This window comes from Lepidochelys olivacea (genome assembly GCF_965140295.1).
Source record: "Lepidochelys olivacea isolate rLepOli2 genome assembly, chromosome: 2".
Taxonomy (NCBI): Eukaryota; Metazoa; Chordata; order Testudines; family Cheloniidae; genus Lepidochelys; species Lepidochelys olivacea.
Genome location: NC_140412.1, coordinates 40,382,162 through 40,405,313, shown reverse-complemented (window position 1 = coordinate 40,405,313; position 23,152 = coordinate 40,382,162). Strand labels below are relative to the sequence as shown.

At 37.9% G+C, this 23,152-nt stretch overlaps 1 protein-coding gene across 1 annotated transcript in view; it reads left to right on the top strand.

Moving 5' to 3' along the window:
* The window catches only part of VPS13B (vacuolar protein sorting 13 homolog B), a 928,263-nt gene that overhangs the window by 332,221 nt on the left and 572,890 nt on the right, over positions 1-23,152 (top strand). Inside the window, exons 18-19 of the mRNA XM_084621078.1 lie at positions 3,629-3,763; positions 4,649-4,822. Of these exons, the coding sequence (XP_084477204.1) occupies positions 3,629-3,763; positions 4,649-4,822 (309 nt within the window). The remainder of the gene's footprint in view (positions 1-3,628; positions 3,764-4,648; positions 4,823-23,152) is intronic.

Sequence of the window (23,152 nt, the reverse complement as noted above, 5' to 3'; positions counted from 1 at the left end):
CTGGACCAGATGGACCACTAATTTGATCTAATATTGCAGAGGAAGGATGGTCCAGTGGCTAGGGTGATTGGGACTTGGGGGACCTAGTTTAAGTTATTAGCTCTTCCCCAGGCTTCCTATATAATATTGGATGAGTCACTCAGTCTCTCTATGCCCCAATTCACCATCTTTAAAATGGAAATATGAGTACTTCCCTACCTCACAAAGATCTTGTGGGATGCATGTTACAAGATTGTGAGGCACTTAGATAGTACAGTGGGAGCCACATAAGTACCTAAGATAGATAGATAGCTGTCAAGGCTGATTTCCCACTCTGGCACTTTGAGTGCAGAAGGTGGGGCCCATAAGGATTCTAAAAATTAATACTGGCCACTCCAGACTGGAATTAAACTCCCAAGGTTACAGCTTCTCTCTGATCTTGGATGGGTAGATGCTGCCACCACCCAAGTGCAAAAAACAGACACACCCTTTTGAGAACCCAGGAAGGAGCACTTGGGAATTCCTTTCTGTGGGGTACCCTCAAGCCCTTTCCCCACCCCCCACCAGGGAAGAGCTGAGGAAGAAAACAAAGGAAATCAGCTGTTGCCACCAGCTAATTAAACCACATATGCACAAAACCTCTTAGAACACACACACAAAAAAATCCTGTTCTTAAAAAAGGTAAATTTTATTAAAAACAAAAAGAAAGAAATACTTAGGCTATTGCTAAATTTAAAAAGAGGAAATATAATAATTAAGAATCAAGAATGGTTTTCTTGAGGTCCAGCTTAAAGGTTACAAGCAAAACAAAAGCACCTGGGGTTAGCACAGAGGAGTTCACAAGCCATACAGAAATAAAAGAGATAAACCTAATCACATCTTCCTACGCATTCCCTGATCTACTTACATATCTGGGTTTTCAGATAAGTAGGTTCAAGGTATGATTTGATGATTTTTCATACCTGGTTTAAAGCTTCTTACAGCATTGCTGCTCTGTGTCTCCTCTCTTTGGAGAACAACAGACAGACAGAGAAAGGGAAAGTTTTTCCCCAATTTTAAAATGTTCTAGCCCTCCTATTGGCTCTTTTGGTCGGGTGCCCACTCCCTTCCTTTTACCTATGGGCTTTTTTAACCCTTTACAGGTAAACCAAGTAGAGAACAGCTACTAACAGGGGTTTTATAGCTAACTGGCTGTGGATGTCCATAAAATGGAGCTACCCTATTTATCACAAAAGCAATTTCTATATTCATATCATGTATTGGTGTCTACTTGACTAGAAGTACTAATTATTTGACCCACTACAGTTTATTCTGTGATATTATAATTTTTGCTCTCTCTATATCTCTCTCTATATATCTATACCTATATTATATCATAATGGTCCCTTCTGACCTTAAAATCTATGATTCTGTGATTCTTAACTTCATTTGTACATAAGCTGTCCTTAGCAAATTTAATTGCTTTACATAAAGGACTACGCAAAAGAATAAATGGACACAAATCTGACATCAGAACATTAAAAAACCAGTAGGAGAACACTTCAATCTCCCTGGTCACTCAATAACAGATCTAATAGTGGCAATTCTTCAACAAAAAATACTTCAAAAACAGACTCCAATGTGAAACTGCACTGGAATTAATTTGCAAACTGGACACCATCAAATTAGGCGTGAATAAAGACTGGGAGTGGTTAGGTCATTACAAAACCTAATTTCCCCCATACTAATAACCCCCTACTGTTACTCACACCTTCTTGTCAACTGTTTGAAATGGGCCACTCTCGTTACCACTACAAAAGTGATTTTTCCTCCCTTGGTATCCTACTGTTAATTGAATTGTCTTGTTAGACTGACCTTCCACTGGATATGGCAACTCCCATCTTTTCATGTGCTGTGTATTTATACCTGCTACTGTATTTTCCACTCCATGCATCTGATGAAGTGGGTTCTAGCCCACGAAAGCTTATGCCCAAATAAATTTGTTAGTCTCTAAGGTGCCACAAGTACTCCTCGGTTTTTTTTGCTGATATAGACTAACACGGCTACCACTCTGAAATAAGGTACTTTGGTACTCTCCACTTTTCCCCATAGCTCCTAATTTAAATAATACTCCCAAAGTTTTCCCCAATACTGCAACCCTTACATGAGTTGTCATTGTGTGAAAGCCCTAATAGGTTCATTTGGAATTCACTGTTACCATTCACGTGATTGTGTTAATTGACTGTAGAGGGATTACTTGTGTAATTTAATTTTTAGTTTATTCCATGGTACAGGTATGTTGCAAAGGACTCTGAGCAGCAAGTGATTATACAAGTCTGACTGAATGTGCTCTAATATTTAGACAATGAAATGTACTAATCACAGAGTTTCAGATTTAATTTTGAATTTTCTGACTATTGTCATTTTGTAAATTAAGTGCTGGGTATGTTTTTTTTCCTGTTTACTTAAAATAATCAAAAGAATAATCTTTAATGCAAGTGTCTTTGAGAGCCAATGCAAGAAAATATAATTGGTTAAGTATTTAGGGGACTTAAAATATATATTTATCCAGTTGCCCTACTGTGTCCATCTATCATGAAAATATAAAAGTGCCTTTTTTTTTTTTGGAAGTATTTTTGCCTGATGGATCATAATAGTTTCTTTGTATAAATATGGATTCTGGCAGAAATACTGTGTTAGCTATGCACAGAAATGATCCCCATATTAGGCTAATGCTTGCATAATGAACAAAATGCTTGTCAAATCTAATTTTTGAATTCAGTATCAGTTCTGTGTAGGGAAATATTCATTTATAAAATCGTACTTCAATTTCTCCCCCGCCTCATGCTCTTTACAAGTGTCAAACTAATTTTTTTATAATTTGTAAGTAAATGTAGTTTTTCTGATGGTGAAAGTCTATGGAATAATAGAGCTGACTTGAGCCGGTGTGGGTGGGTGGTGTTGTCAGCTTCCCCATAGAACTCTGCCAATGTACCTAAGTCCTGACCTGCAATATCCCCTGCTGTTACAGTTCTAGGCATCTCTTCAGAAGAGATTGCCAATAGCACCGATTTGTTCCAAACTGTGTTTTAGCTTTCTGTGTGCACAAATGGGGGCTAAGAAGAGACCACCATACGTATTTGACGTGTGACCTAAGGCAAGGTTTGAACTCTGGTTTCCGTAGTGAAATGGCAAGTGCACTAACCTGCTGTGCTACTCAGCTGCACGTATTTAATGTTTTGATGTTGCTACTGAATGAAACCCTGTTTTCTAAGTGTCATCTGAAAATTTAGTCATTTGAGATCTTCAAATTAAAGGATTATAACAAAAATGTTGATAGAGAGCAGTTGAAGTGTCATGGCTCAGTTATAAAATTAAACAAAATTGTATGGATTTGTGTATATACATATTTATTCTAAAAGTTGTAAGTTGCCATATGTGTATAAAAATAAGAACAAATAAATATTTTGTGCATTATTATATGTATATGTATAAAAGTATATAACAATATTCTCTCACTTCACAAAGTCAGCTATGAATAGCAACAAAAATGCTATAAGAACATCTAACGGGGATAATTAAAGTATAATTAAGTTTAAATACCTTGGTGAAGGAATATAAAAATATTTAAATTCAACAGGCTAGTACATTTGCAGTTTTCTTTTATTAGGTGTGAAATCTAAGAATCCCATGCCAACTCTTGAGGGCTCAGTCCAGAATGTTGAATTGAAGTACTGCAGCACATCATTGGTCAAATGTGCCTCTGGGACCGTGGGATCAATAAAAATTTGTGCCAAAGCCCCAGGTATGTGCAGCTGGACCATGTAAAACTTTATTGCCTGTATAGGAGAATTGGCCTTGCTTTTTACAAGGAGAGTTACTGAAACAAGAATTTACTCATTGTTCCTATGAATCAGAGAGGGTTTTTTTGTATTCTCTTTTTTTTAATTGTGCCAAGATGATACACCATGACTATAGTAAATTCAATTTTGATGACAAATAGATAAAATTAAAACCTGTTGGATTTTGAAATAAAAAAACAGAGTCTAACAACATTGAAGAAAATTGATATGAAAACCTGGATTTTCAAATGATACAGTACATTTGTGTTTTGTGTTTTGCCTCACTAATTATGAATGTATATTATGATTTTTTTAAAATCTGTCCCATCGTTTTCAAAAAAGACACAAGTAAAATTTTCAGTTGTGGAGTTTTTCAGAGGTTTTGTGATGTAATGAATCTTTACTGCTTCTAGTGAAGAGATGTATATACAGTAAAAATTTTCAACCCATACAAATACCATATGTAGTCAGTGTTTAGAGCTTTTTCAACATAGTAATTATAATTAAATGTGATTTAGGAATTCCCAGGTGATTGTTGAGATAAGTGAGTGTTTTATTAGTCAGGAGATAGTAATTTACAAATTATTTAATGAGACTTGATTGGTTTATCTGGGAACATTATTTTAAATTAAATTTTAATTTAAATTCTTCTGCATATAAAAACATTTGCAAAATAACTTTACAAGGAAGTTCTTTACTACTAACAAGTTTATAAATGCTGTTCATTCTTTGTATTTTGTCACTTTGTTCTATACTTATGTATTTAATAGCTGTCCTGCTGAGGCTAGTGAAAGTTAGTGTTGAATTATCTTGTAAGAAAAGGTGTAAAGAGTTTAATCTTTATTTAGGTGATGGTGGAAAAGAGAAGCTGATTCCTTTAATTCAAGGCCCTTCTGACACCAGAGACCTACACAGCAGCAAATGGCTCAATGAAAGTAGAAAGCCAGAATCTCTCTTAGCTCCAGATATGGTAGCCTTTACAATCCAGAGTCCACAGTATATGGACTACTGCCATAATTCTGGTAAGTGCAAAACTCTTGTTAAGCTGGTATCACATTACATTTTCATATCCAATGTAGTTTTCGAAAGGGGGATTTGATATAAAATGTGCCAAATGCCCAGAGTTTCACATACTGCACATATTATAACTTCACTCTAGTTCACAAACAAACAAAACACACCATTGTAATATATATTCTCTTAGATAGTGCATTCCTAATTGACTTTGTTTGCTTTTTGAAAAAATTATATACTGTCTTCTGCCTACTTTTTTTTTTTAGTTTGACAAAATCCATGTTGTAGATGTTAATTTTATTCCAGTTTCTTATCTAACTAGGGTTTCATATACAAAAGCAACAAGTTAGTTCCTGAGTTGACACTGGATTCAAAATGGCTGATGTAAATCTGTAGCATAAATAATTGCCATTAAAAATTTGTTAATCCACATAGTAAAAAGTGACAATTTTGGAAACAGTTTGGAAACCATACATTTAGCCTCATCTATCTTGCTACAGTGCTGTGGATTTAAATGGTAAGCAAGTTTAGAGTTTCTGAATAGCTTGTATAGGAGTTGAAGGAAGTTGCTGGTTTGGAAGATTTGGTAATGCCTGTGTAGGTATGAGCATTCATGTAGCATTCTCATGAATTCTGTGGTATTTAAACAAAAGATTGGCCACTGGTGGTCTGTGTAAATGGACTTTGGAAATTTGAAATCCAGTTAGTTAAAAACAATTATATAAAAGACGTTTCAGGTACCGTATTTGGTCTTACATCCCCCTGCTAATATGTGCTGATGTAGTCATCATATTTTCCTATTTTTAAAATGATGTTGTAACCCTTGACACTGTTTTAAAGAATATAGGAAGCTGACAAATATACTGATTGTACCAGGGAAACCATAAAATTAACTTTGCACAAAGCACTGCAAAACAAAAATAAACTTCTGAGAGCACAAAGTACACATGGAAGCTATACTAGGATCCCTTTGAATATCTTGTCCTATGTGTGCTGTATGTAGTCTGTTTTTTTTTGTTTTGTTTTCTGTTTTGTCTTCACTAAATTGTCTTTGTATTAAAGCTCTGCCCAGTCAGGTTTCAAATATTTATAGCAGGATTTTTATGATGATTATGTTAGGTAGTTCAAGTAGTGCAATGAACAAGTGCTTGGAGCCATTAACTTTCAAACATCCCCTTTTCCTTCCTTGGAAAAGCTTCTGAACGTCTACCTATTTCTCAGCAGTTTTCTAACTTCAATCACTGCACACCACTAACTGTTCATGGCACTTGTTCATAACATTTGTATCGTTTTGTACCTTTTCTGTCGTTTCTTCATAAGTGTCTCAGTTCAAGGATCTTGTGTTTGACTAGATCATATGACTCATTTTAAAGGACTGTATATACCTACCATCACTATATAAATTATAATTATTATTATTTAGAGTGTTTAAATATATTTTAGGTTACCTTAAAAGTAGTACCATTTAATATTTGAGATTTTAAAAACAAATTTAATTGATTTTTGGAAGAGCATGTTTGAGAGAATTAAAAACAAAAAACAAATATAGGGCCAGATTTATGTACATGGACACTGAGAGGCCAGTTAAAGTGAGGCAGCAACAAAATAAGTCCTAATAAGGAGTTACAGTGAGTATCATGTAGGTGAATAATTAACAGATGTGTGAGTTTAAAATGCCATAAATCAAGTAGCTAGTTTTTCTTAGCAAATGGGAGAGTTTCAGAGAAGAGCCACAAGAATCACTGAAGGATTAGAAAACATGCTTTGCAGCAATAGACTCAAGGAGTTCAATCTGTTTAGTTTAACAAAGAGAAGATTAAGGGGTGACTTGATCACAGTTTATAAGTACTTACATGAGGAACAAATGTTTGATAATAGGCTATTCAATCTAGCAGAGAAAGGGATAACACAATCCAATAGCTCGAAGTTGAAGCTAGACTAATTCAGATGGCAATAAGATAACATTTTAACTATGAGGGTAATTAACCATTGGAACTTTTTACCAAGCGTTGTGATGGATAGTCCATCACTGGCAATTTTAAAATCAGGATTGAGTGTTTTTCTAAAAGATATGCTCTAGGAAATATTTTGGAGAAGTTCTGTGGCTTGCGTTATACGGGAGGTCAGAATAGATGATCACAATAGTCCATACTGGCCTTGGAATCCATGAATCTATAAAATTGAATGGCTGCTAAAGAATGTGCAATGCTGAAAATGGACAATTTTCTATCCTTTCCTTTCCTTTTTTTGAATGAAGGCCATGACAGCTACATACGCACAAAGTATTTGTTTTCCATTTATGAGTGTACAAAGGGTATTGTGAGCATCATCTGAAACCATGAACAGAAACCATTAAAGCTAAATTGGATAGTTTGAGAGCTATAATAGGTTTAAACTACATTGGGATGGATATGGAAAATGAAGAGGGTATTGAAAGATTATGATGCAACCAATTTAGAAGAAGAATGGAAAAGTTCCTATGAGAGGAGAAATAGAAACAATTGTTCTCTACTGGTAATTTGATAGTGAAGAACATGGACCAGACAATATATGATCCAGAAAAAGGAAAAAAAGGATGCTGTGCTACCCTTCTGGGAATCAAGGCAAGAAATATGACCAGAAAGGCCAAAGATAGATTAATTACAGATATATTTCTCAGTGGCCTATATTGGAACTAGTAACATGGGAGATTAATTAGAATAAAGGACAATTTTCCAGATCTTGGAAGAAAATTGAAAATACCTTGCAGATGAAGTTCTTACAGTTCCTTCTGTTGCAAGTATGAGTGAAGGAAGAATGACTAACTTAATTTTGCACCTATGGTGTAGACAGGAGGTTTTGTCATAGTACAGAAAGGATTGTTTTCTGTAAGGAGAGATGACTGGGTTATACTGTAATTCTCTATTTAGATTGGGAATCAACTTCTGGTATACACAACTAGTGGAGTGGGTACACTGTCTTTAAACGGGGTATAAATTGCTAGGAGGAGACTCTGCACAGTTTAAAAAAAAGAGGTAATATTAATTTGGAATACATGCCAAAAATGTTATCAAAAAGTGAATGATAATAATTAATTAATAATAAACCCTACATTCACATTTTTGTATCTATTTTCAACTTAATGAGGTGATGGTGTGAGGAGTAAGATAATACAGAATTAATATTAAATTACAGTGATTGTAACCTGGTAGAGAAACCTGAATCTCGGTAAAATGACTTTTACAAAAGCATTAACAGGAAAAAGGAAAAATTATACATAATAGCCCATTTGTATTAACAATTTCTTAACAAGGGCTGATTCTTTTGATAGTGGTTTTTTTTTTTTACATTTGTGTGTTTATAAAAAAGTGTGATACAGCAGTATCAGTTTGCCTTGTGCAGATAGCAAAGTATTTTCTAATATAAAAATAACAGTTAATTGTGATTTTACTAACAACAGTTCTGACCCTTAAATGTAACTTTGTATGTTAACACTCTTAATTCTGTAATCATTCATCTGTTTCAATAGATTGGTGAGTGGTTTTTTTTAATAGTCTTTGGTCCCATGAATATCTTTGTAGCATTAGTGCTCCCTCACCTTTGTCTAGATCACAGCATATAATAATGTGATATAATAGAGAGGGGATGACTGGCAGGATTTTCTTTAAGGGACATAAGATTTGATAATGCCCTTCTACCCCTATCTGAAATAGCCTGGGTATATTGACTTTCAAAGCAAGGTGTGGTGCCCATTAGTTTCACTTGGCGTTTGAAGATGGATGGGGGACTTTGAAGATGAATGGGAGTATTGGCACTACTGTGATGGATGCAGCGGTGTCGATTTAGTGTGTCTGGTGAAGACACGATAAGTCGATGGGAGGGTACTCTCCCGTCAATGTCTGTACTCCACCTCCACAAGAGGTGGAAGCTATATTGACAATAGAGCGTCTCCTTATGACTGAAGTAGTGTAACTTAGATCAATTTATAACATTAGTGTAGACCAGTCCTTTGTGTTGAATTTTGAGCTTCTACTGAAAAGATGGGGTAAACTGTTTTATTTTGTACTCTTAAATAATTGGCAAGGCACTCAGAGCCTTTGTACAGATGCTTTTTATTACTTAAATCAGAAGGCAATAAAATAAATATAATTAGTAAATGATCTTCTTTGAACTGAACTTAAATATTGAATACTACCTTAGTAAAGCAAGGAAGTAAACAAAAGCAATCGTGTTACTTTTGGGTTCATTTGATATAAATTAGTGCATCTAGTAAACAAGGACCAAATTGATGATAAAAGATTTTTCTAGTTTTATGAGGGAATTACTAACAGTGGAGAATAAATATTTTCAAACTATTTTAAATGTTAATTAGGAATTGGTAGTGCCTCATTAACTTAAAGTGACTTTCCTTTCTTTCCCTTCCTTTCCTTAAAGTGACTTTCCTTTCAAGCATTTTCAGATACTGCTATTTAAAAGTATTTGAAATATATGCATAATTTCACAAATCTCTGAAAATATAAATACTCAATTTCAGAGTAATTTGAGTGTGTGGATATTTCTCAGCTTCCAAAAAAATCCTATGAAAAAGAGTGCACTGAAATTTTCAAAAGTGTCATAAATTATAACACTAGTAACAATGTTATTTGATATTTTTCCTACTATGCAAAGGTTAATTTTGTTCAGTAGGGTCAAATGGAAAGGAAAGGGTGGGCTTAAAATCCAATTTTGCTTTTTTTTTTTTTTTTTTTTAAGCCCAAGGGTTAAAATGAAGTTATCAATGGCAATTATTTTTCCATTTTACCACTCTGGTCTGGAATATTGTAAATTCTAGCTGAAGTTAGTTTTTTAAAGTTAGAACAATGTTTTATAAATTTTTCAATTTAAATTTAGATGTATGTCTTTAAAAAAAAGTAAAATCTCAATGAACTGCTTGAAGTACCTTTTAAAATATTTTTGACATGACAAGTAAGTAAGACTGCTTATATATTGTAGTGAATAAAGACAATTCACATTTGTGGTTTGGGCACAAATGCGTAAAAATTATACCCATCTATCTTATTACATTTCCTCTCCTATCCCTGAGGACTTTTGCTATGTACTTTATCTATAATTGTTGCCAGTTTTCTGTCATGTTCCCACTGGGCTTTTGGTGCAAAAAACCTTATCCTCTCGATGACAGAGCTTGCCCGAATGATTTCATGCTCTTAGCATTTTTGTTCACAGGAATTAGGGGCAAAATGTAACTACAGCTGAACATAGCGTCTATTTTTGTAATTTTGAAGTTTAGACTCTGTTATTGGAACTAAATGAAGAGATGCAGGTGTTCTCCAGTTCAGGTCCTTTGGGATTTTTAGATGGTAGATGCTTGAAAAGAAAATGCATATGTTTCCAGAGTCAAACAGCAGCTGTGGACAAGGATTTATGTTTTTCTCAGAACTTTGGGATTTCAAAATGTTACATTTAATCACATGCACAGAAAGGAGTGCAAATGTTAAAGATGTTACATATAAAACTATGGATCTGATCTCTTTACCATACCAACTAGTTGTGGGAGTACAGGAACAAAGTGATCTTTAATCTTAATATCAACAATTTCAAAAGGATTATGATAGTTGCCAGGACTCAGTCTTTTGCGAACTCTGCAGTTGCAGCACAAAGCATTTTTATCCTCTTAATTACTTTTAAAATATAATTTATTCTCATTATTTTGCCTTTAAAAAAAATCCTGGTACCAGGTAATATATGTTCCTGAGAGTACAATGTTTATATTGTATTTTTGTTAGGATAAGGTAAATTAGGTTTCAGGCAGTTATACATTCTAAGATGAGTTCCATTAACTATTGCCTGTAGTTTTCAAAATTGGGTTGACAACAACAGTTAAAATACTTGGAGTGTGAGGCTAAAATTAGAAAAGTTCCCAAGTTACAAACCTTGCCAAAATGAATGTTTTACTGGTAATGAGTGTGCTGTCAATTCTGTATATTTTAAGCATTTGAGATTTGTTAGTAAATGAAAAGTGCTGTCTACAGACACATTATCCATGATGAGTAATTGTACTATATCTCATGTGTATAGTTTTTGAAAGTGGAGACTTTGTGTGTTAATTGTTCCTTCCTCATAAAAAAGTGACTTGCATAATGTGAGTAAACTTGATTACAAAATCTTTAAACACAGAACAGTTTTTAATAACTTTTTAGTAATTGTATGTGACCCTGATTCACCAGGTGCTTATGTTCTTTAGTCAAGGCCTGCAGCTAACCTGCTTCTCTGCTAGCTTAACCGCAGGCAGTCTGTTGAGCACAGGTGGGCCTGAATTGAACCTCCTGATTGGCATACCAGCCTGATTGGCTGACAGGATCCACAGACTTGTTCTTAAGGCCAGTGGCAGGGTGCTATCTGCTCAAAAATATTTCCCAGCAACAGCACTTAATTCTGGCCCTGCTCCAACCTTCCCTGACCCCAGGTAACCTGGATCTGACCTTTGGCTCCAATTCCTGGCTCTGACTATGGCTTGACCTTCGGCTGTGGCATCTGCCTTCTGACACTGGCTCTGACCCTCAGCTCCTTTTTCTCAGCACCTGGCTTCTGTTCCCACCATTAGGCAAGATTGCCCACATTCTGCTCCATAACAGTTTGAGCAGCCTAAAAGGAACCATCGAGGGGAAAAAGGGCCTCCTTCCCCGCCGACATGGATCCCACTAGGACAAACGCCACCCTGTTGGAGGTAGTGGGGTGTGTACACAATCTGTATACTCCGCAGGTGCAGAATGTGGCCCTTCAGGTGCAAGCTGCAGCTTCAGCTTCCTGCAAACCAAAGATTCCACTGCCAGGTGAATACAGTGGTGATTGCAGCAAATTCCACGGATTCCTGCGTCAGCGTCAGCTTCTGTTGGCACTGTGAGCATTTCCCACCAATCAAGCCTGGGTAGGACTTACCAACTTGGTAACAGAGGAGGCTTTGATCTGGACTTTCCCACTCCTGGAGAAATCTAACCTGTTCTGGGTTAGTTTGAAAACCATATGCAAGCCATGGTGCCAATTTTTGATGATCCAAACCACACATGCGCAGCACAGGCTGAACTCGAAGCATTGTGATGGAGGTGCCAATTGATTGCCAAATGGCCATGGAATTTCAGAGCCTGGTAACAGATACCAAGTGGAATGTGGCTGACAGCATTACCACTTCCAGCCTACCCTCAGCAAAAAAAAATCAAGGATGAGCTGGCGTGGGTGGAGTCCCCACCCGACTTGGACAATTTAATTGAACCTATGAATAAGGATCGATAGCTGTCTGACAGAGCACTGTGAAGAGCAAAGCTTAGCCTCCTGTGCCCCACTGGTTTCTCTGGCCTCAGCTCTCCAGTCACCAGCTTTGTCCCTCCAGGTTGAGCCCATGCAAATTGACCAAGCCCAGCCCTGCCTTTCAGATGCTGAGAAAAATGGAAACCAAATGGTGGGCTTATGCCTATACTGTGCAGAGTCTGGATACATCAAATCAGGCTGTCCTGCAAAGGTCGGACTTGAGTCCGAGCTGGGAAACGCCAAGTCCCAGTCCCAACAGAGGGGTATGGGTTGGGCTGGTATTTTTCCTGTCCCTCCAGTACACAACGTCAATATATGTCTGCTGGTACTGTGGCAATGGCTAACCAGAACCTGACACATCTCTGATTCCCCTTCCAACTTCCAACACTCCACCATGACTGAAGTCCACTGGAAGCACTGGTGTATTCAAATACCTCCAGTAATTTCATGGACTTGGACATTGCACAAGCCCATTCACTGTAAAAGCTCTTTGCACTTGGTGGAGTCTGATGACGAGTCGCTTCTCTCAACATGTCTGGTTACCCAACAGACTGTTCCTTTGGGTCACCACCCTCCAGGGTCGTCGAGAAACCTTCCAATTCAGACTCATCCAAGGCCCTGCACTCTCCAGTTATCCTTGGCATGCTCTGGCTCACTGCCCAAGACCCTCATATCCGTTGGCCCACAGGCACAGTACATTTCAACTCCCTGCACTGTCGGTAATCTTGTCTCCCAAAACTCAGATGTGATACAGAAGCCCTCTGCAACTTGGTCTGCCTTCTCTGAGAACCTGAGTTTGAGGCTATTAGTTCACAGGGAATTTCAGGATCCTCTGTGCTGCTTCCAACAACTTCAGCGATACCTGTTGAATACCAAGTATTTGTCAACATGTTTGTTAAGAAGAATACGGACACCTTCCTGCCCCCTCACAGTTATGACTGCCCCATTAACCTTCAGCTAGGAGTAGAGATCCTTTTCAGTCGCATCTATTGTCTCACTGAGCCTGTGCTAGAGGTACTCTGGAGCTACCTTCAAGAGAACTTTCAAAAGGGTTTCATCCATCAATCCATTCACATCTCCAGCTGGGGCACTGATTTTCATTGTAAAGGAGGAGGATGGATCTCAGTGGCCCTGTGTGGACTACAGAGCACTAAACAAGATCACCCTCCAGAACTGGTACCCTTTCCCCCTCATCAATGAGCTTTTAAAATAATTTTGCTCCACCAAGGCCTTCACAAAGTTGGACCTCCCTGGAGCTTACAACTTGGTGCAGATTAGGAAGGGAGATGAGTAGAAGACTGTCTCTTGCCTTCCTTGACTCTGAGTAACCAGATTCTGACCTTCAGCTCCAATTCCTGGCTCTGACTCAAGCTTCACCCTTGACTCTAGCATTTGGCGTCTTGACACTGGTCCTGACCTTCAGGTCCAATTCCTCGCTCTGGCATCTGGCTTCTGTCTCTGGTTCTGACCCTCAGCTCTGTATCCTGACTCCTGCTGTGACCACTAGGCAAAGCTGCCCATGTCCCAGTCCCTCACAGTGCCTTGCTGTACCTTGGAGAATAAAGGTTCTGTTTTAGTACTATTGTATGTGGAAAAGAGGTTATTTTCTTTGTTACTACGCTCTTTCTCTACCTGCCAGCTCCCATAATTAAGTTGCTGGTCTCTATTTGTGATGTAATGGTCTGTATTCATGGTACTTGTGATGTAACGAATTGACTATTTAAATTTTATTGCTGGATCAGGTGGAACAGCAGATGGGGATGCCAAAGAAAAAAAGTTTAATAATAAATATCTTTGCTAGCAACAATGGTAGATTTATGTTTAAAATAATGTTTATTTGTAAGATTTAAGAATCCTCTGTTTAATTTATTTATTAAGCTGTGTGTGCAATTGCTACTTGTACCAAGGGGGAAGTAATCCCTTTCTTGAGTACAGTTTGTTACTCTACTCACCATGATTGCGACTCCATCTCCTGGGAATAAAATCAGGGTGGGGTGTGCTGTTGTACTGTAACAACTAGATCAGTATTATGTCTAGAGACCTGCATAACCCCAACAGTTGGTAAGGAAGATGATCTAATTCTGGATAGGGAGTTGTATTGTACAGCAGGTAGGCAGTTCATTTCAATGATCTCTCCTTTCCCATCAAATAACACTGCAGTTTCCTGAAGCATAGCTTTTTTTTTTTTTTCTTCTCTCTGTTTCTGCAGTGGCCTGTCTTTCCCCTGGATAGGACAGCCTGGAATGCAGCTTTTAGTGTTTTGTGTGACTTAGAAACTCTTGTATAATTTTTGCTAAATAAGCTCCTGAATTGTGTCAAATAAAATGGAAAAACTGCTACTTTTTAACAAGAATAAAGAAAAAAATGAATATACTGGATCAGTGCAATTATTATAGGGGGAGCTAGTAATGACTCCTGTAGGTTACCTATCACTTTCCATTGCAAAAAAACCATCTTGTGCCTTTTTTTTTTAGCTGCACTAACACTATTATTATTTGCAGCAGCACATTGAAATTTTGGTTGGGGAAAGCCCGGTGGCAAGAGAAATGCCTTTTCTTTGTGCCATTTGTTGGAAATAGACATTTCTCTTACCTTGCTTGTATTATTCAGGAAGTGTTTGGCAATAAGGGAAAATAATAAATAAATATGAAACTTTTAAGGTTGGATCCATGTGCTCTGGGTCCACAGCGTTCATCTCAGAGTGGAGTGATTTTTGCTTATTCAAAATGGAGATTAGAAATACAAAGTAGAGACTGGAGAGTTTTCTCTGGTAATAGATGAGATTTCCACCAGCATGAAGTGGTACAGTTCTGTTCGGCATGACCACACCGCCCTGGAGTCTTTCTACATCAGTGTTTGCAGCATTAGTGATGAACCACCTCAGCTCATCATAACTGATGCAGAATCCATGTAGCTGTAGTATGTCAACTAAATTTGTGAATCCCAAACTCATGGTGTAGCAGTGCCACAAGGCAAATGTCCAGTGGTGAGATAATTTTGGAACTCTTAAATGCTATGCACTCTGCAATTGAGAGGCACCTTGTTTGAATGTCTTCTGAAGGATGATACTCATAGCTCGGTGAATTATATGGCTCTCTATCTGTCAACCAAAGCACAAACTCCTGCTCCAGTTGGGGCACAAAAGTAGCTGACCTCTGCAAACTGCTATCACCGGCTTTGGGGATAATATTCTGAGGCTTTCATTTTGGCTATTTCAGATGAAAGGATTGAAGCACCATTAAACAAAACCACTTGTTCATTTGAAAGCTTTTCATCGGGCTCACTTGCCAGAAGAACAGTCACAAAACATTTGGATTACTTAAATTCATGCTTCAGATTACTTAGCAACTTGGATTAGCATCAGCTTCATGTTGTTTGCACTGTACTGAAAAATGGTAGACTTGTCTTGTTCATGCTGTGCATGGAATGAAATTGGAGAACCATAGTGGTTTTCTTGTTTTGCCTGTAATTTTGCCACTGGAATAGCTTTCAGTTTCTACATCTGAGGGAAGAAGGGCTTTATATCTTCTCCAGGTTGGACGGGAGAAGAGCCTTCTTGTTGTGCATAAGATCACTGTCTGTCTCTTCAGTAAGCTAATAAAATGCAATGTCATAAGGTGACTGTATAGTTGCTGTGTAACTGGATGGTTTTGCTTTAAGATTTGTTTTGCTCAAGTAGAAAGAAAGACACGTTGAGTGATAAACTGCATCCTTCGCAATCAAGTCCTCCGGAGATATTCTGTGCAATATGTCACCATCTCCTCTTTGAAGTGCTGCCTCCTTTAGGCTACTTGGTCTCTCAGAGGTTTCTGTTTTATAAAGTTTCTTACCTTGTGTGTTTTTCCTCAAGCAAATAATGTAAAAGGACCAATCACTGGAGGACATGATTGCTCTGATGGGTATAGAAGCAGGTGAACATGATGCTCTCTGACCAGGTTCAGAGTCTGTTTTATTTCCTGGGTTCAATACAACTGTGACTTGCAAATTTGACTTGGTTGTGTATTTTTCAAGGCAACCCCTATGATAGAGTATTGGAGGCACATCATCTAAACAAGAAAATTCATCCAGTAACTGTCAACACAATTCATCTGGCTTCTACTTCCAGTATCACAGAATTGTGTCCAGCACTGGTGACTTTTGCATTTTTTTAATTTTCTTGACAAATAACATATTTTTTCAACGTTTGTGGAAAGTCCTTTTCTTTTTTATGTAAGCTTTAAGACGCTTATATCCAGCATGTTTTCATATTTTGCATCTTCCCTGTAGAGGTAAAATTTCCAGAGTATATTGCTAACATTACCATCACCATTTTTCATTTTGTACAAGTATACAAACTTGTGCTAACTTATAAATTAGATCTAGAGGTTAGTATAAAAATGGCTATTTTTGCTCAGTGAGCACTTTGATTGAAGCCCATACAAAGCTGTGTATTGTCATCTCTAACACTAATAATGACCTGTGCATAAGTGTCACTGAGTTAAAAAGCTAGTTTCTAGAATATTTAAAAGGCTAGTACTGCGTGCATAGGCAATTACAACCTTCTACCAATGAGACTATTTGATACATTGTATGTACAAAAGCTTGCAAATGGAGATGCATTATGTTAAGAATTCACTTAAATTTGCACCTACTGTGCAGTACAAACTGTGGGCATGCAATCTACTGCTACTGGTACACAACCTTCAGTGTGAGACTATTCTGATCATCAAATTTCAATTGAAAATATAGAAAACTATTATCATTTGTGAGATACTTTAACAATTAAGAAAGTGATATGAAAACATTTCATGTTAGTATATTGCAAAATATTGATATTCGCCATTTTTGCCACATGCTAAAGAGCTACCTCATTTCTGAAGAAAAATTATTTGCCCATGCAAAACCAATAAAAATCTTTTAATACATTATTTGTAGCTTTGACCAATACCAGTAAGGTGTTGAAGTTAAAAGAAACAGCAAAAACTGTAGTTATAGTCATGTTGCAGTATTTATGGAACTGTGCAAAAAAAAATGACGCTTTCTAATTTTGGATGCCACAGTTTCACCTCACCTACAGGCTTACAGCACCATTTGATAGCTCCACATCATATCTCATCTAATTGCACATAAAATTAACTTTCAAATGGTATATATGGGTATGTGTAGTATGGGTACATTAAACTCCAAAAATATGGCTATTTTTTGGATAATTGCCATATGCCTATGTGTAGTAGGGGGCTTGGAGAGAGTGTCATGCTGAGTTCCTCCCTAACCAGCAGTGCAAGTAGGCCAGTACGCTGTACCAGCAAGCTATTTATAGCCGGTACAACGTACTGGAAAGACACAGTAGCAACCCCAGCGGAGGAGAGGGCTGGGGGTTCTGCTCCTTTCCCCACTGGGAGGGACAGCAGGGAAAGAAGCAGAATGCCGGCAACTTCTCCGGCGGCTGTGCCACCAGGCCCCAGCCCTGTCTCCAGCGCAGCAGGACTCAAGAGGAGGACAGAGCCCCGCCCCCACCCCAGGTAACATGGGATGGGTGTGGGGAGGGATGGGTAGAGTGTGGGGGCCCCAGGCTGGGGGCGGGGTGATGAGGAGTCACATGGAGGGTCATGTGGGGAGGTCATGTGATCCCCTTAACTGGTGGCCCGCTCTGTACCGGTAAGACATGGATTTTACTTGCACCACTGTCCCTAACCCATCCCCCTCTCCTCTGGATAACAGCTTTCTGTTGACACCTAATGTAGTTAGTTCTGTAGCTGAGGTGATAAAGGTCTATGCTGCAGTGTTGAAGGTTTAAGGTTCAAACCCTGTTGATGATGCATAATTGGGGAGGACTGTTAGTTGTACATAATAGAACTTATTTTCCTTTAAGAAGAGAAAAGCCTACGATATTTTGTACCAAAAATATGTTGTGTTGTTTAGGAAGTTTCAAAATTAAACATTTGAAAAATAGGAAATGCTAGACACAAGGTTACATATGGAACTTTAATTCTGCCCTCTTGTGTATAAGGATTATGATACAGTCCTTAATTATATGATCACGCACTACTGTTTTCTATAGGACCTGCGTCATTCAGTTCACTGACTGGCAGAATTCAAGTTGCACAGGCATCGTTAAATCTGGCATCTCCTAATTGCGAGGGCTTTATTTAGCAACCTAAATAACATCTCTTAGGGTTTTTTGTATGTAATAAATTATACATGGCAGGCCAAACATACGATTTTATTTCAGTAACAATATGGGCTAATACAATTTTCTATAATATATTTGTATAAAGCAGCTTTCTCACTCAAGACACCTCAGAGCATTTTATTAAGCAAGGTGACTAGATGCTGATTGTGCAGAAAGGTTTTGGAAACCTGACAGCTACTATATTCTCCAGAATTGCTGACACACAGCTTTGGACATTAAAATCTGTTTTTAATTAAGAGAGTATATGTTGGCCAAGATATCGGGATAGCTCCTACTCATTTTGAAAAATTGCCTTGGGATCTTTAACTTGCATCTGGATGCTCACGAGAGATGGGTAGAAAGGACCATGGCTGTTCACTTTCATGTAATGTTTAAATTTCTTCCAACTTTAATACTTTAGTTACATTGCCATAACTATCCTTTTTGTGTGTGACAGAGCTGATGCGTATAATGTTGAATGAGAAAAATATTGCACTGAAAATAAATGCAATACACATAAAACATAAATGTATTTCACATGTTGCTTATTTTTATGTTTTAGGTTAATTATTCACTTTTCAAATGACACTATTTTCTTCAAAAAGTGTAATAATAAATTAAATGTCAGTATATTGTAACTGTTTATTCTTTAAGGGTACTGTATTTTAATGCAGTGTAACCTTTATTAAGTATTTCATATAAAGTTATAAGTGTGCACAAATAGTTGTGATTGTACTTTGAGTTTTAATTATTGTTCTGAAACTCTGATTACTACTGAACACTCATACTATTATAATTTTATACTAATGGTTTTCAACCTTTTTTCATTTGTGGACCCCTAAAAATTTTCATATGGAGGTGTGGACCACCTTGGAAATCTTAGACTTAGTCTGTGGACCCTGACTGGTACACGGACCAAAGGTTGAAAACCACTTTTCTTTGGTAACAACAATCTTTGATGGACTCCTTAGACATAGTCTGCAGACTCCAACTTGAAAACCACTGTCTCATACAATTGAAGTATTCTTTTTAATTAGATGGTCTGTTTTCAACTATAAATATTTTCATCATGCTACTTCTCTGTACTCCATTATTCACCACGGCCCAGCCTCTGTTGTGGATGAAGAGAGAATGTAGATTGTTCTACAAATGTTTTCAGGAAATGGCCACAGATTCAAAAGTTTTGATTGCACACATGCTTACTGAAAATCGTTGTTATACATGTTTTTTTATTAAAACCCAGACTACTTGTTCTGGGACATAATCTCAAATCTACAAAGCAATGAACGTTTTCAGAACATTAACAATATCAATGAAAAAGTGCCTCACTGATTTGTGGCTCATAGGAATTGCCATACCAGATTACAACTGTCGTCACAAGATAAAATTATAAAATTACCATGTGACTAAAGAAATGTAGTGCCATGTGAGATATGGAACAGATCAGAGCTAGGATTAGACAGTCCCAAAACTTCTTGGGATTTAATCAGTAAGCTAATTGTAACTCAAAAAGACAGTGCCAGCGACAAACTGAGCTAAAACAATATTTTTCTATATCTAGAAAAGCTGACCAAGATTTTCAGAAGTGATTAGTGATTGTGGAAACCTCAGTTTTCACTTCAGAAACTATAAAGAAGCCTGTTTTCATAAAGTGCTGAGTACCCACCCTCTGAAAATCAGGCTCCCTTAAATTGGGCATCCAAAAATTGAGACTTCCAAAATCACTACTCATTTTTGAAAATGTTGGCCATTAATCTTTTATATACTGAATAAGTAACATCTGCCTTTTTCTCCAAAGCATCTAAGTACAACTAGTTTGCACTAAATACCAACATGCCTGCCTATATATAACAATGATGCATTAAATAGCTAGGTATTGTGGGTGCTTTAGAAGTATCTAAGATAGATTTATTATGTAGAACAACAGTGAATATACTACATGTATATTATGTGCTCTTAGTTGTAAATATCTCCATAAAACAGTTTTTAAAAAATGTAACTTCAAACACAGGCACCATAAACATAGTAGAATATTTAATTTACGTGCAATGTAGTAATTTTAAGTTGTGACAGGTTCAGGCCAGATGGCTACAGGAGAGTGATAGATGGTAGATATATTAGCCCCAGGTTAAGAAGGTCCTTTTTACCTGGGTAAGGTAACAGGGAAGGTTCCAGAACAATCAGGAACTTTCTGGAAACAATTAACGCAGACAGGCTGATTAGAACACCTGCAGCCAATCAAGAAGCTGCTAGAATCAATTAAGACAGGCAGGCTAATCAGGGCACCTGGGTTTAAAAAGGAGCTCACTTCAGTTTGCGGTGTGCCTATGAGGAACTGGGAGCAAGAAGCTGAGAGTGAGAAGGTGTACCACTGGAAGACTGAGAAGTACAAGCATTATCAGACATCAGGAGGAAGGTCCTATGGTGAGAATAAAGAAGGTGTTGGGAGGAGGCCGTGGGGAAGTAGCCCAGGGAGTTGTAGCTGTTGCACAGCTGTTACAGGAGCCACTGTAGACAGCTGCACTCCCTCCATCCCCCCAACTCCCTATTTGATACCGCAGGAGTCGACCTGGACTGTGGGTTCCACCAGAGGGGAAGGTCTCTGGCCTGTTCCCCAATCCACTAGGTGGATCAGCAGAGACTGCAGGGATTGTTGTTCTTCCTTTTCCCCATGCTGGCCAGTGATGAGGCTAACTGAGTGAACAGCAGATTTGAGCCACGAAAGTGGCCAAACTGAAGGCTGCTGTGAACCTCTGAGGCAAGCAAACCTGCCAATAAGCGCAGGACCCACCAAGCCAGAGGAGGAACTTTGTCATCAAGTCTTATTTGAAATTCACTTTTGAAACACTTCCAACATTCTTATTACTTCCTGGCAAGCTAAATGTATTGGAAAAATACACTGTTATGATTATATAATTTAATGAAATAACTACATTTTAAAAATTGTTACTTAACTTGAATTTGATTTGCAGTTAAATTATTTTGAGGAGGAGGATAGAAACAACACAGCAGGGAGGACAATGTGTTTTACTGAAACAATAGCTGAGTTACAGATTACTATATCTATAACCCCAGTCCTGCAACTGACTCTATGCAGGCACTGGCATCAGCCTGAGCAGAAACAGCTGCAGGTTCAGAACCTATGTTTGTACTCAAACAGGTATTAGGCTGCTAACTTACTGAAAATGACTAAGAGAGAATCAAAACAGATTCAGAATTATATTTTCAAGGACATGCAGGCAGATCTAAAACCCTTTAGGTTGTCATTTTCACCAGGACACCTGGAAAAAGAATTTTATGCATGTATAATGAGAATAGCAAATAACGTAAGGCTATACAATATGAAATTGATGGAAAGGTGCCAGGGTACGTGCCACAGTAATAGCTATCACTGGTGAAATAGACAACATAGTAATGACAGTTACAAATTTGTAGACTCAGGAACAGCATGGATGCTAACACAACAGCACTGCAAACACAGCAAATATCCATGCCTCCTTGAAGAACCCGAGGGGAGGAAACTCAATATGTTTCTAAAATTATTATGGACACTAAAAGATAACAAATTATACAATTGAAAGTTTTGAAGATCAGTTTATTACTCTCAGAATGATATTCTGAATCAGGTGATGCCTATTTGTCTGGAAAACACTACTGTAATATGTCCTCAAAGTACCACAGCTTAAGGCCTGAGAGGATCTACTATCTCGCTAAATATATTTGTATCTCTAAAGATATAGTATAGCCACAAAATGTTTTATTAAAATTATTCATTTTTCTATATCCTGGCATCCTACCCCATTGAGGTGCATGTGAATTATGTATACCAAAAATTTTTTTAATGTAATTATATTAATGTTTGATTCTGTTGCCATTGAACCAATAAGCAGTCACTCTTACCTGTTGAGAGAGGCATGTGAATTCTCTTTTCTCTCCCTTAACCCATAGGGTATCTTGCACATGGGCCTTTGGGTGGGGAAAGAAAGAGGGAATTCCACTGTGTGTGCACCAACTCTGTGGCCAGTGAACTGAAAATTAATAAATACAAAGTTAGAAAAAATAACCATTATATTATTTGCAAAACATTTTATATTGTTAAATTATGCTTTAAATATATGTACTGATATGGTTAACTCATAAACATTTCCTAAAATATATTTTCATGTTCAAAATGTATTGAAAAATAGTTAATAGCTATTTTATAGGTGTTTGATTATAGAATCGCTAAGTTACATTCTTAAGATGCATTATATTACTCCTGAGGGCATTCTGTGCCACAATATTTAAAATTCTGCACACAATATTTTAAAATTCTGCAAAATTCTGCACATTTGTCAAATAAATGTGGAGGCTGCAGCATGGCATTGGGGAGCAGAGGCCACTGGCTACATAGAGGTGGGAGATCAAAGTGCAGTGCCCCCTCCCCCCTGCCCAGGACATGGACTCAGTGGTGAGGCAGCACCCAACCTTGACACAGTGCAAGAAGGACCCGGTCTGCCCCAGAAACACCTCAGAGCCCTGACCATCTGCGTGGGCAGGCAGGCAGGCTCAGCAAGAAAGGATTGAAGTGTGAAGGAGCTTAACGTGGGGGGGATCCAGGTGTGAGTTCAGAAGGTTCTGTGTGGGGCAATCTGGATGCGGGCGGCTCAGTAGGGGATTTGGGTTCGGGGAGGATCTGGATGCACAGGGGCTTGTTGCGGGGTTCTGGGTGCAATGGTAATGGAACTCTGCAGGGGGGTCCAGATTAAGGTGTTTGGGGCTCGGTGGTGGGAGGGGGTCTGGGTGTGGGAGGATAGAGCTCAGAGGGGGGTGTAGGGGGTTTAGTGGGGGGCGTCTAGATGCTGGAGGAGTTGTGCTCAACGATGGGGGTATTCAGGTACAACTGGTTGGGGCTTGGTGGAGTGGG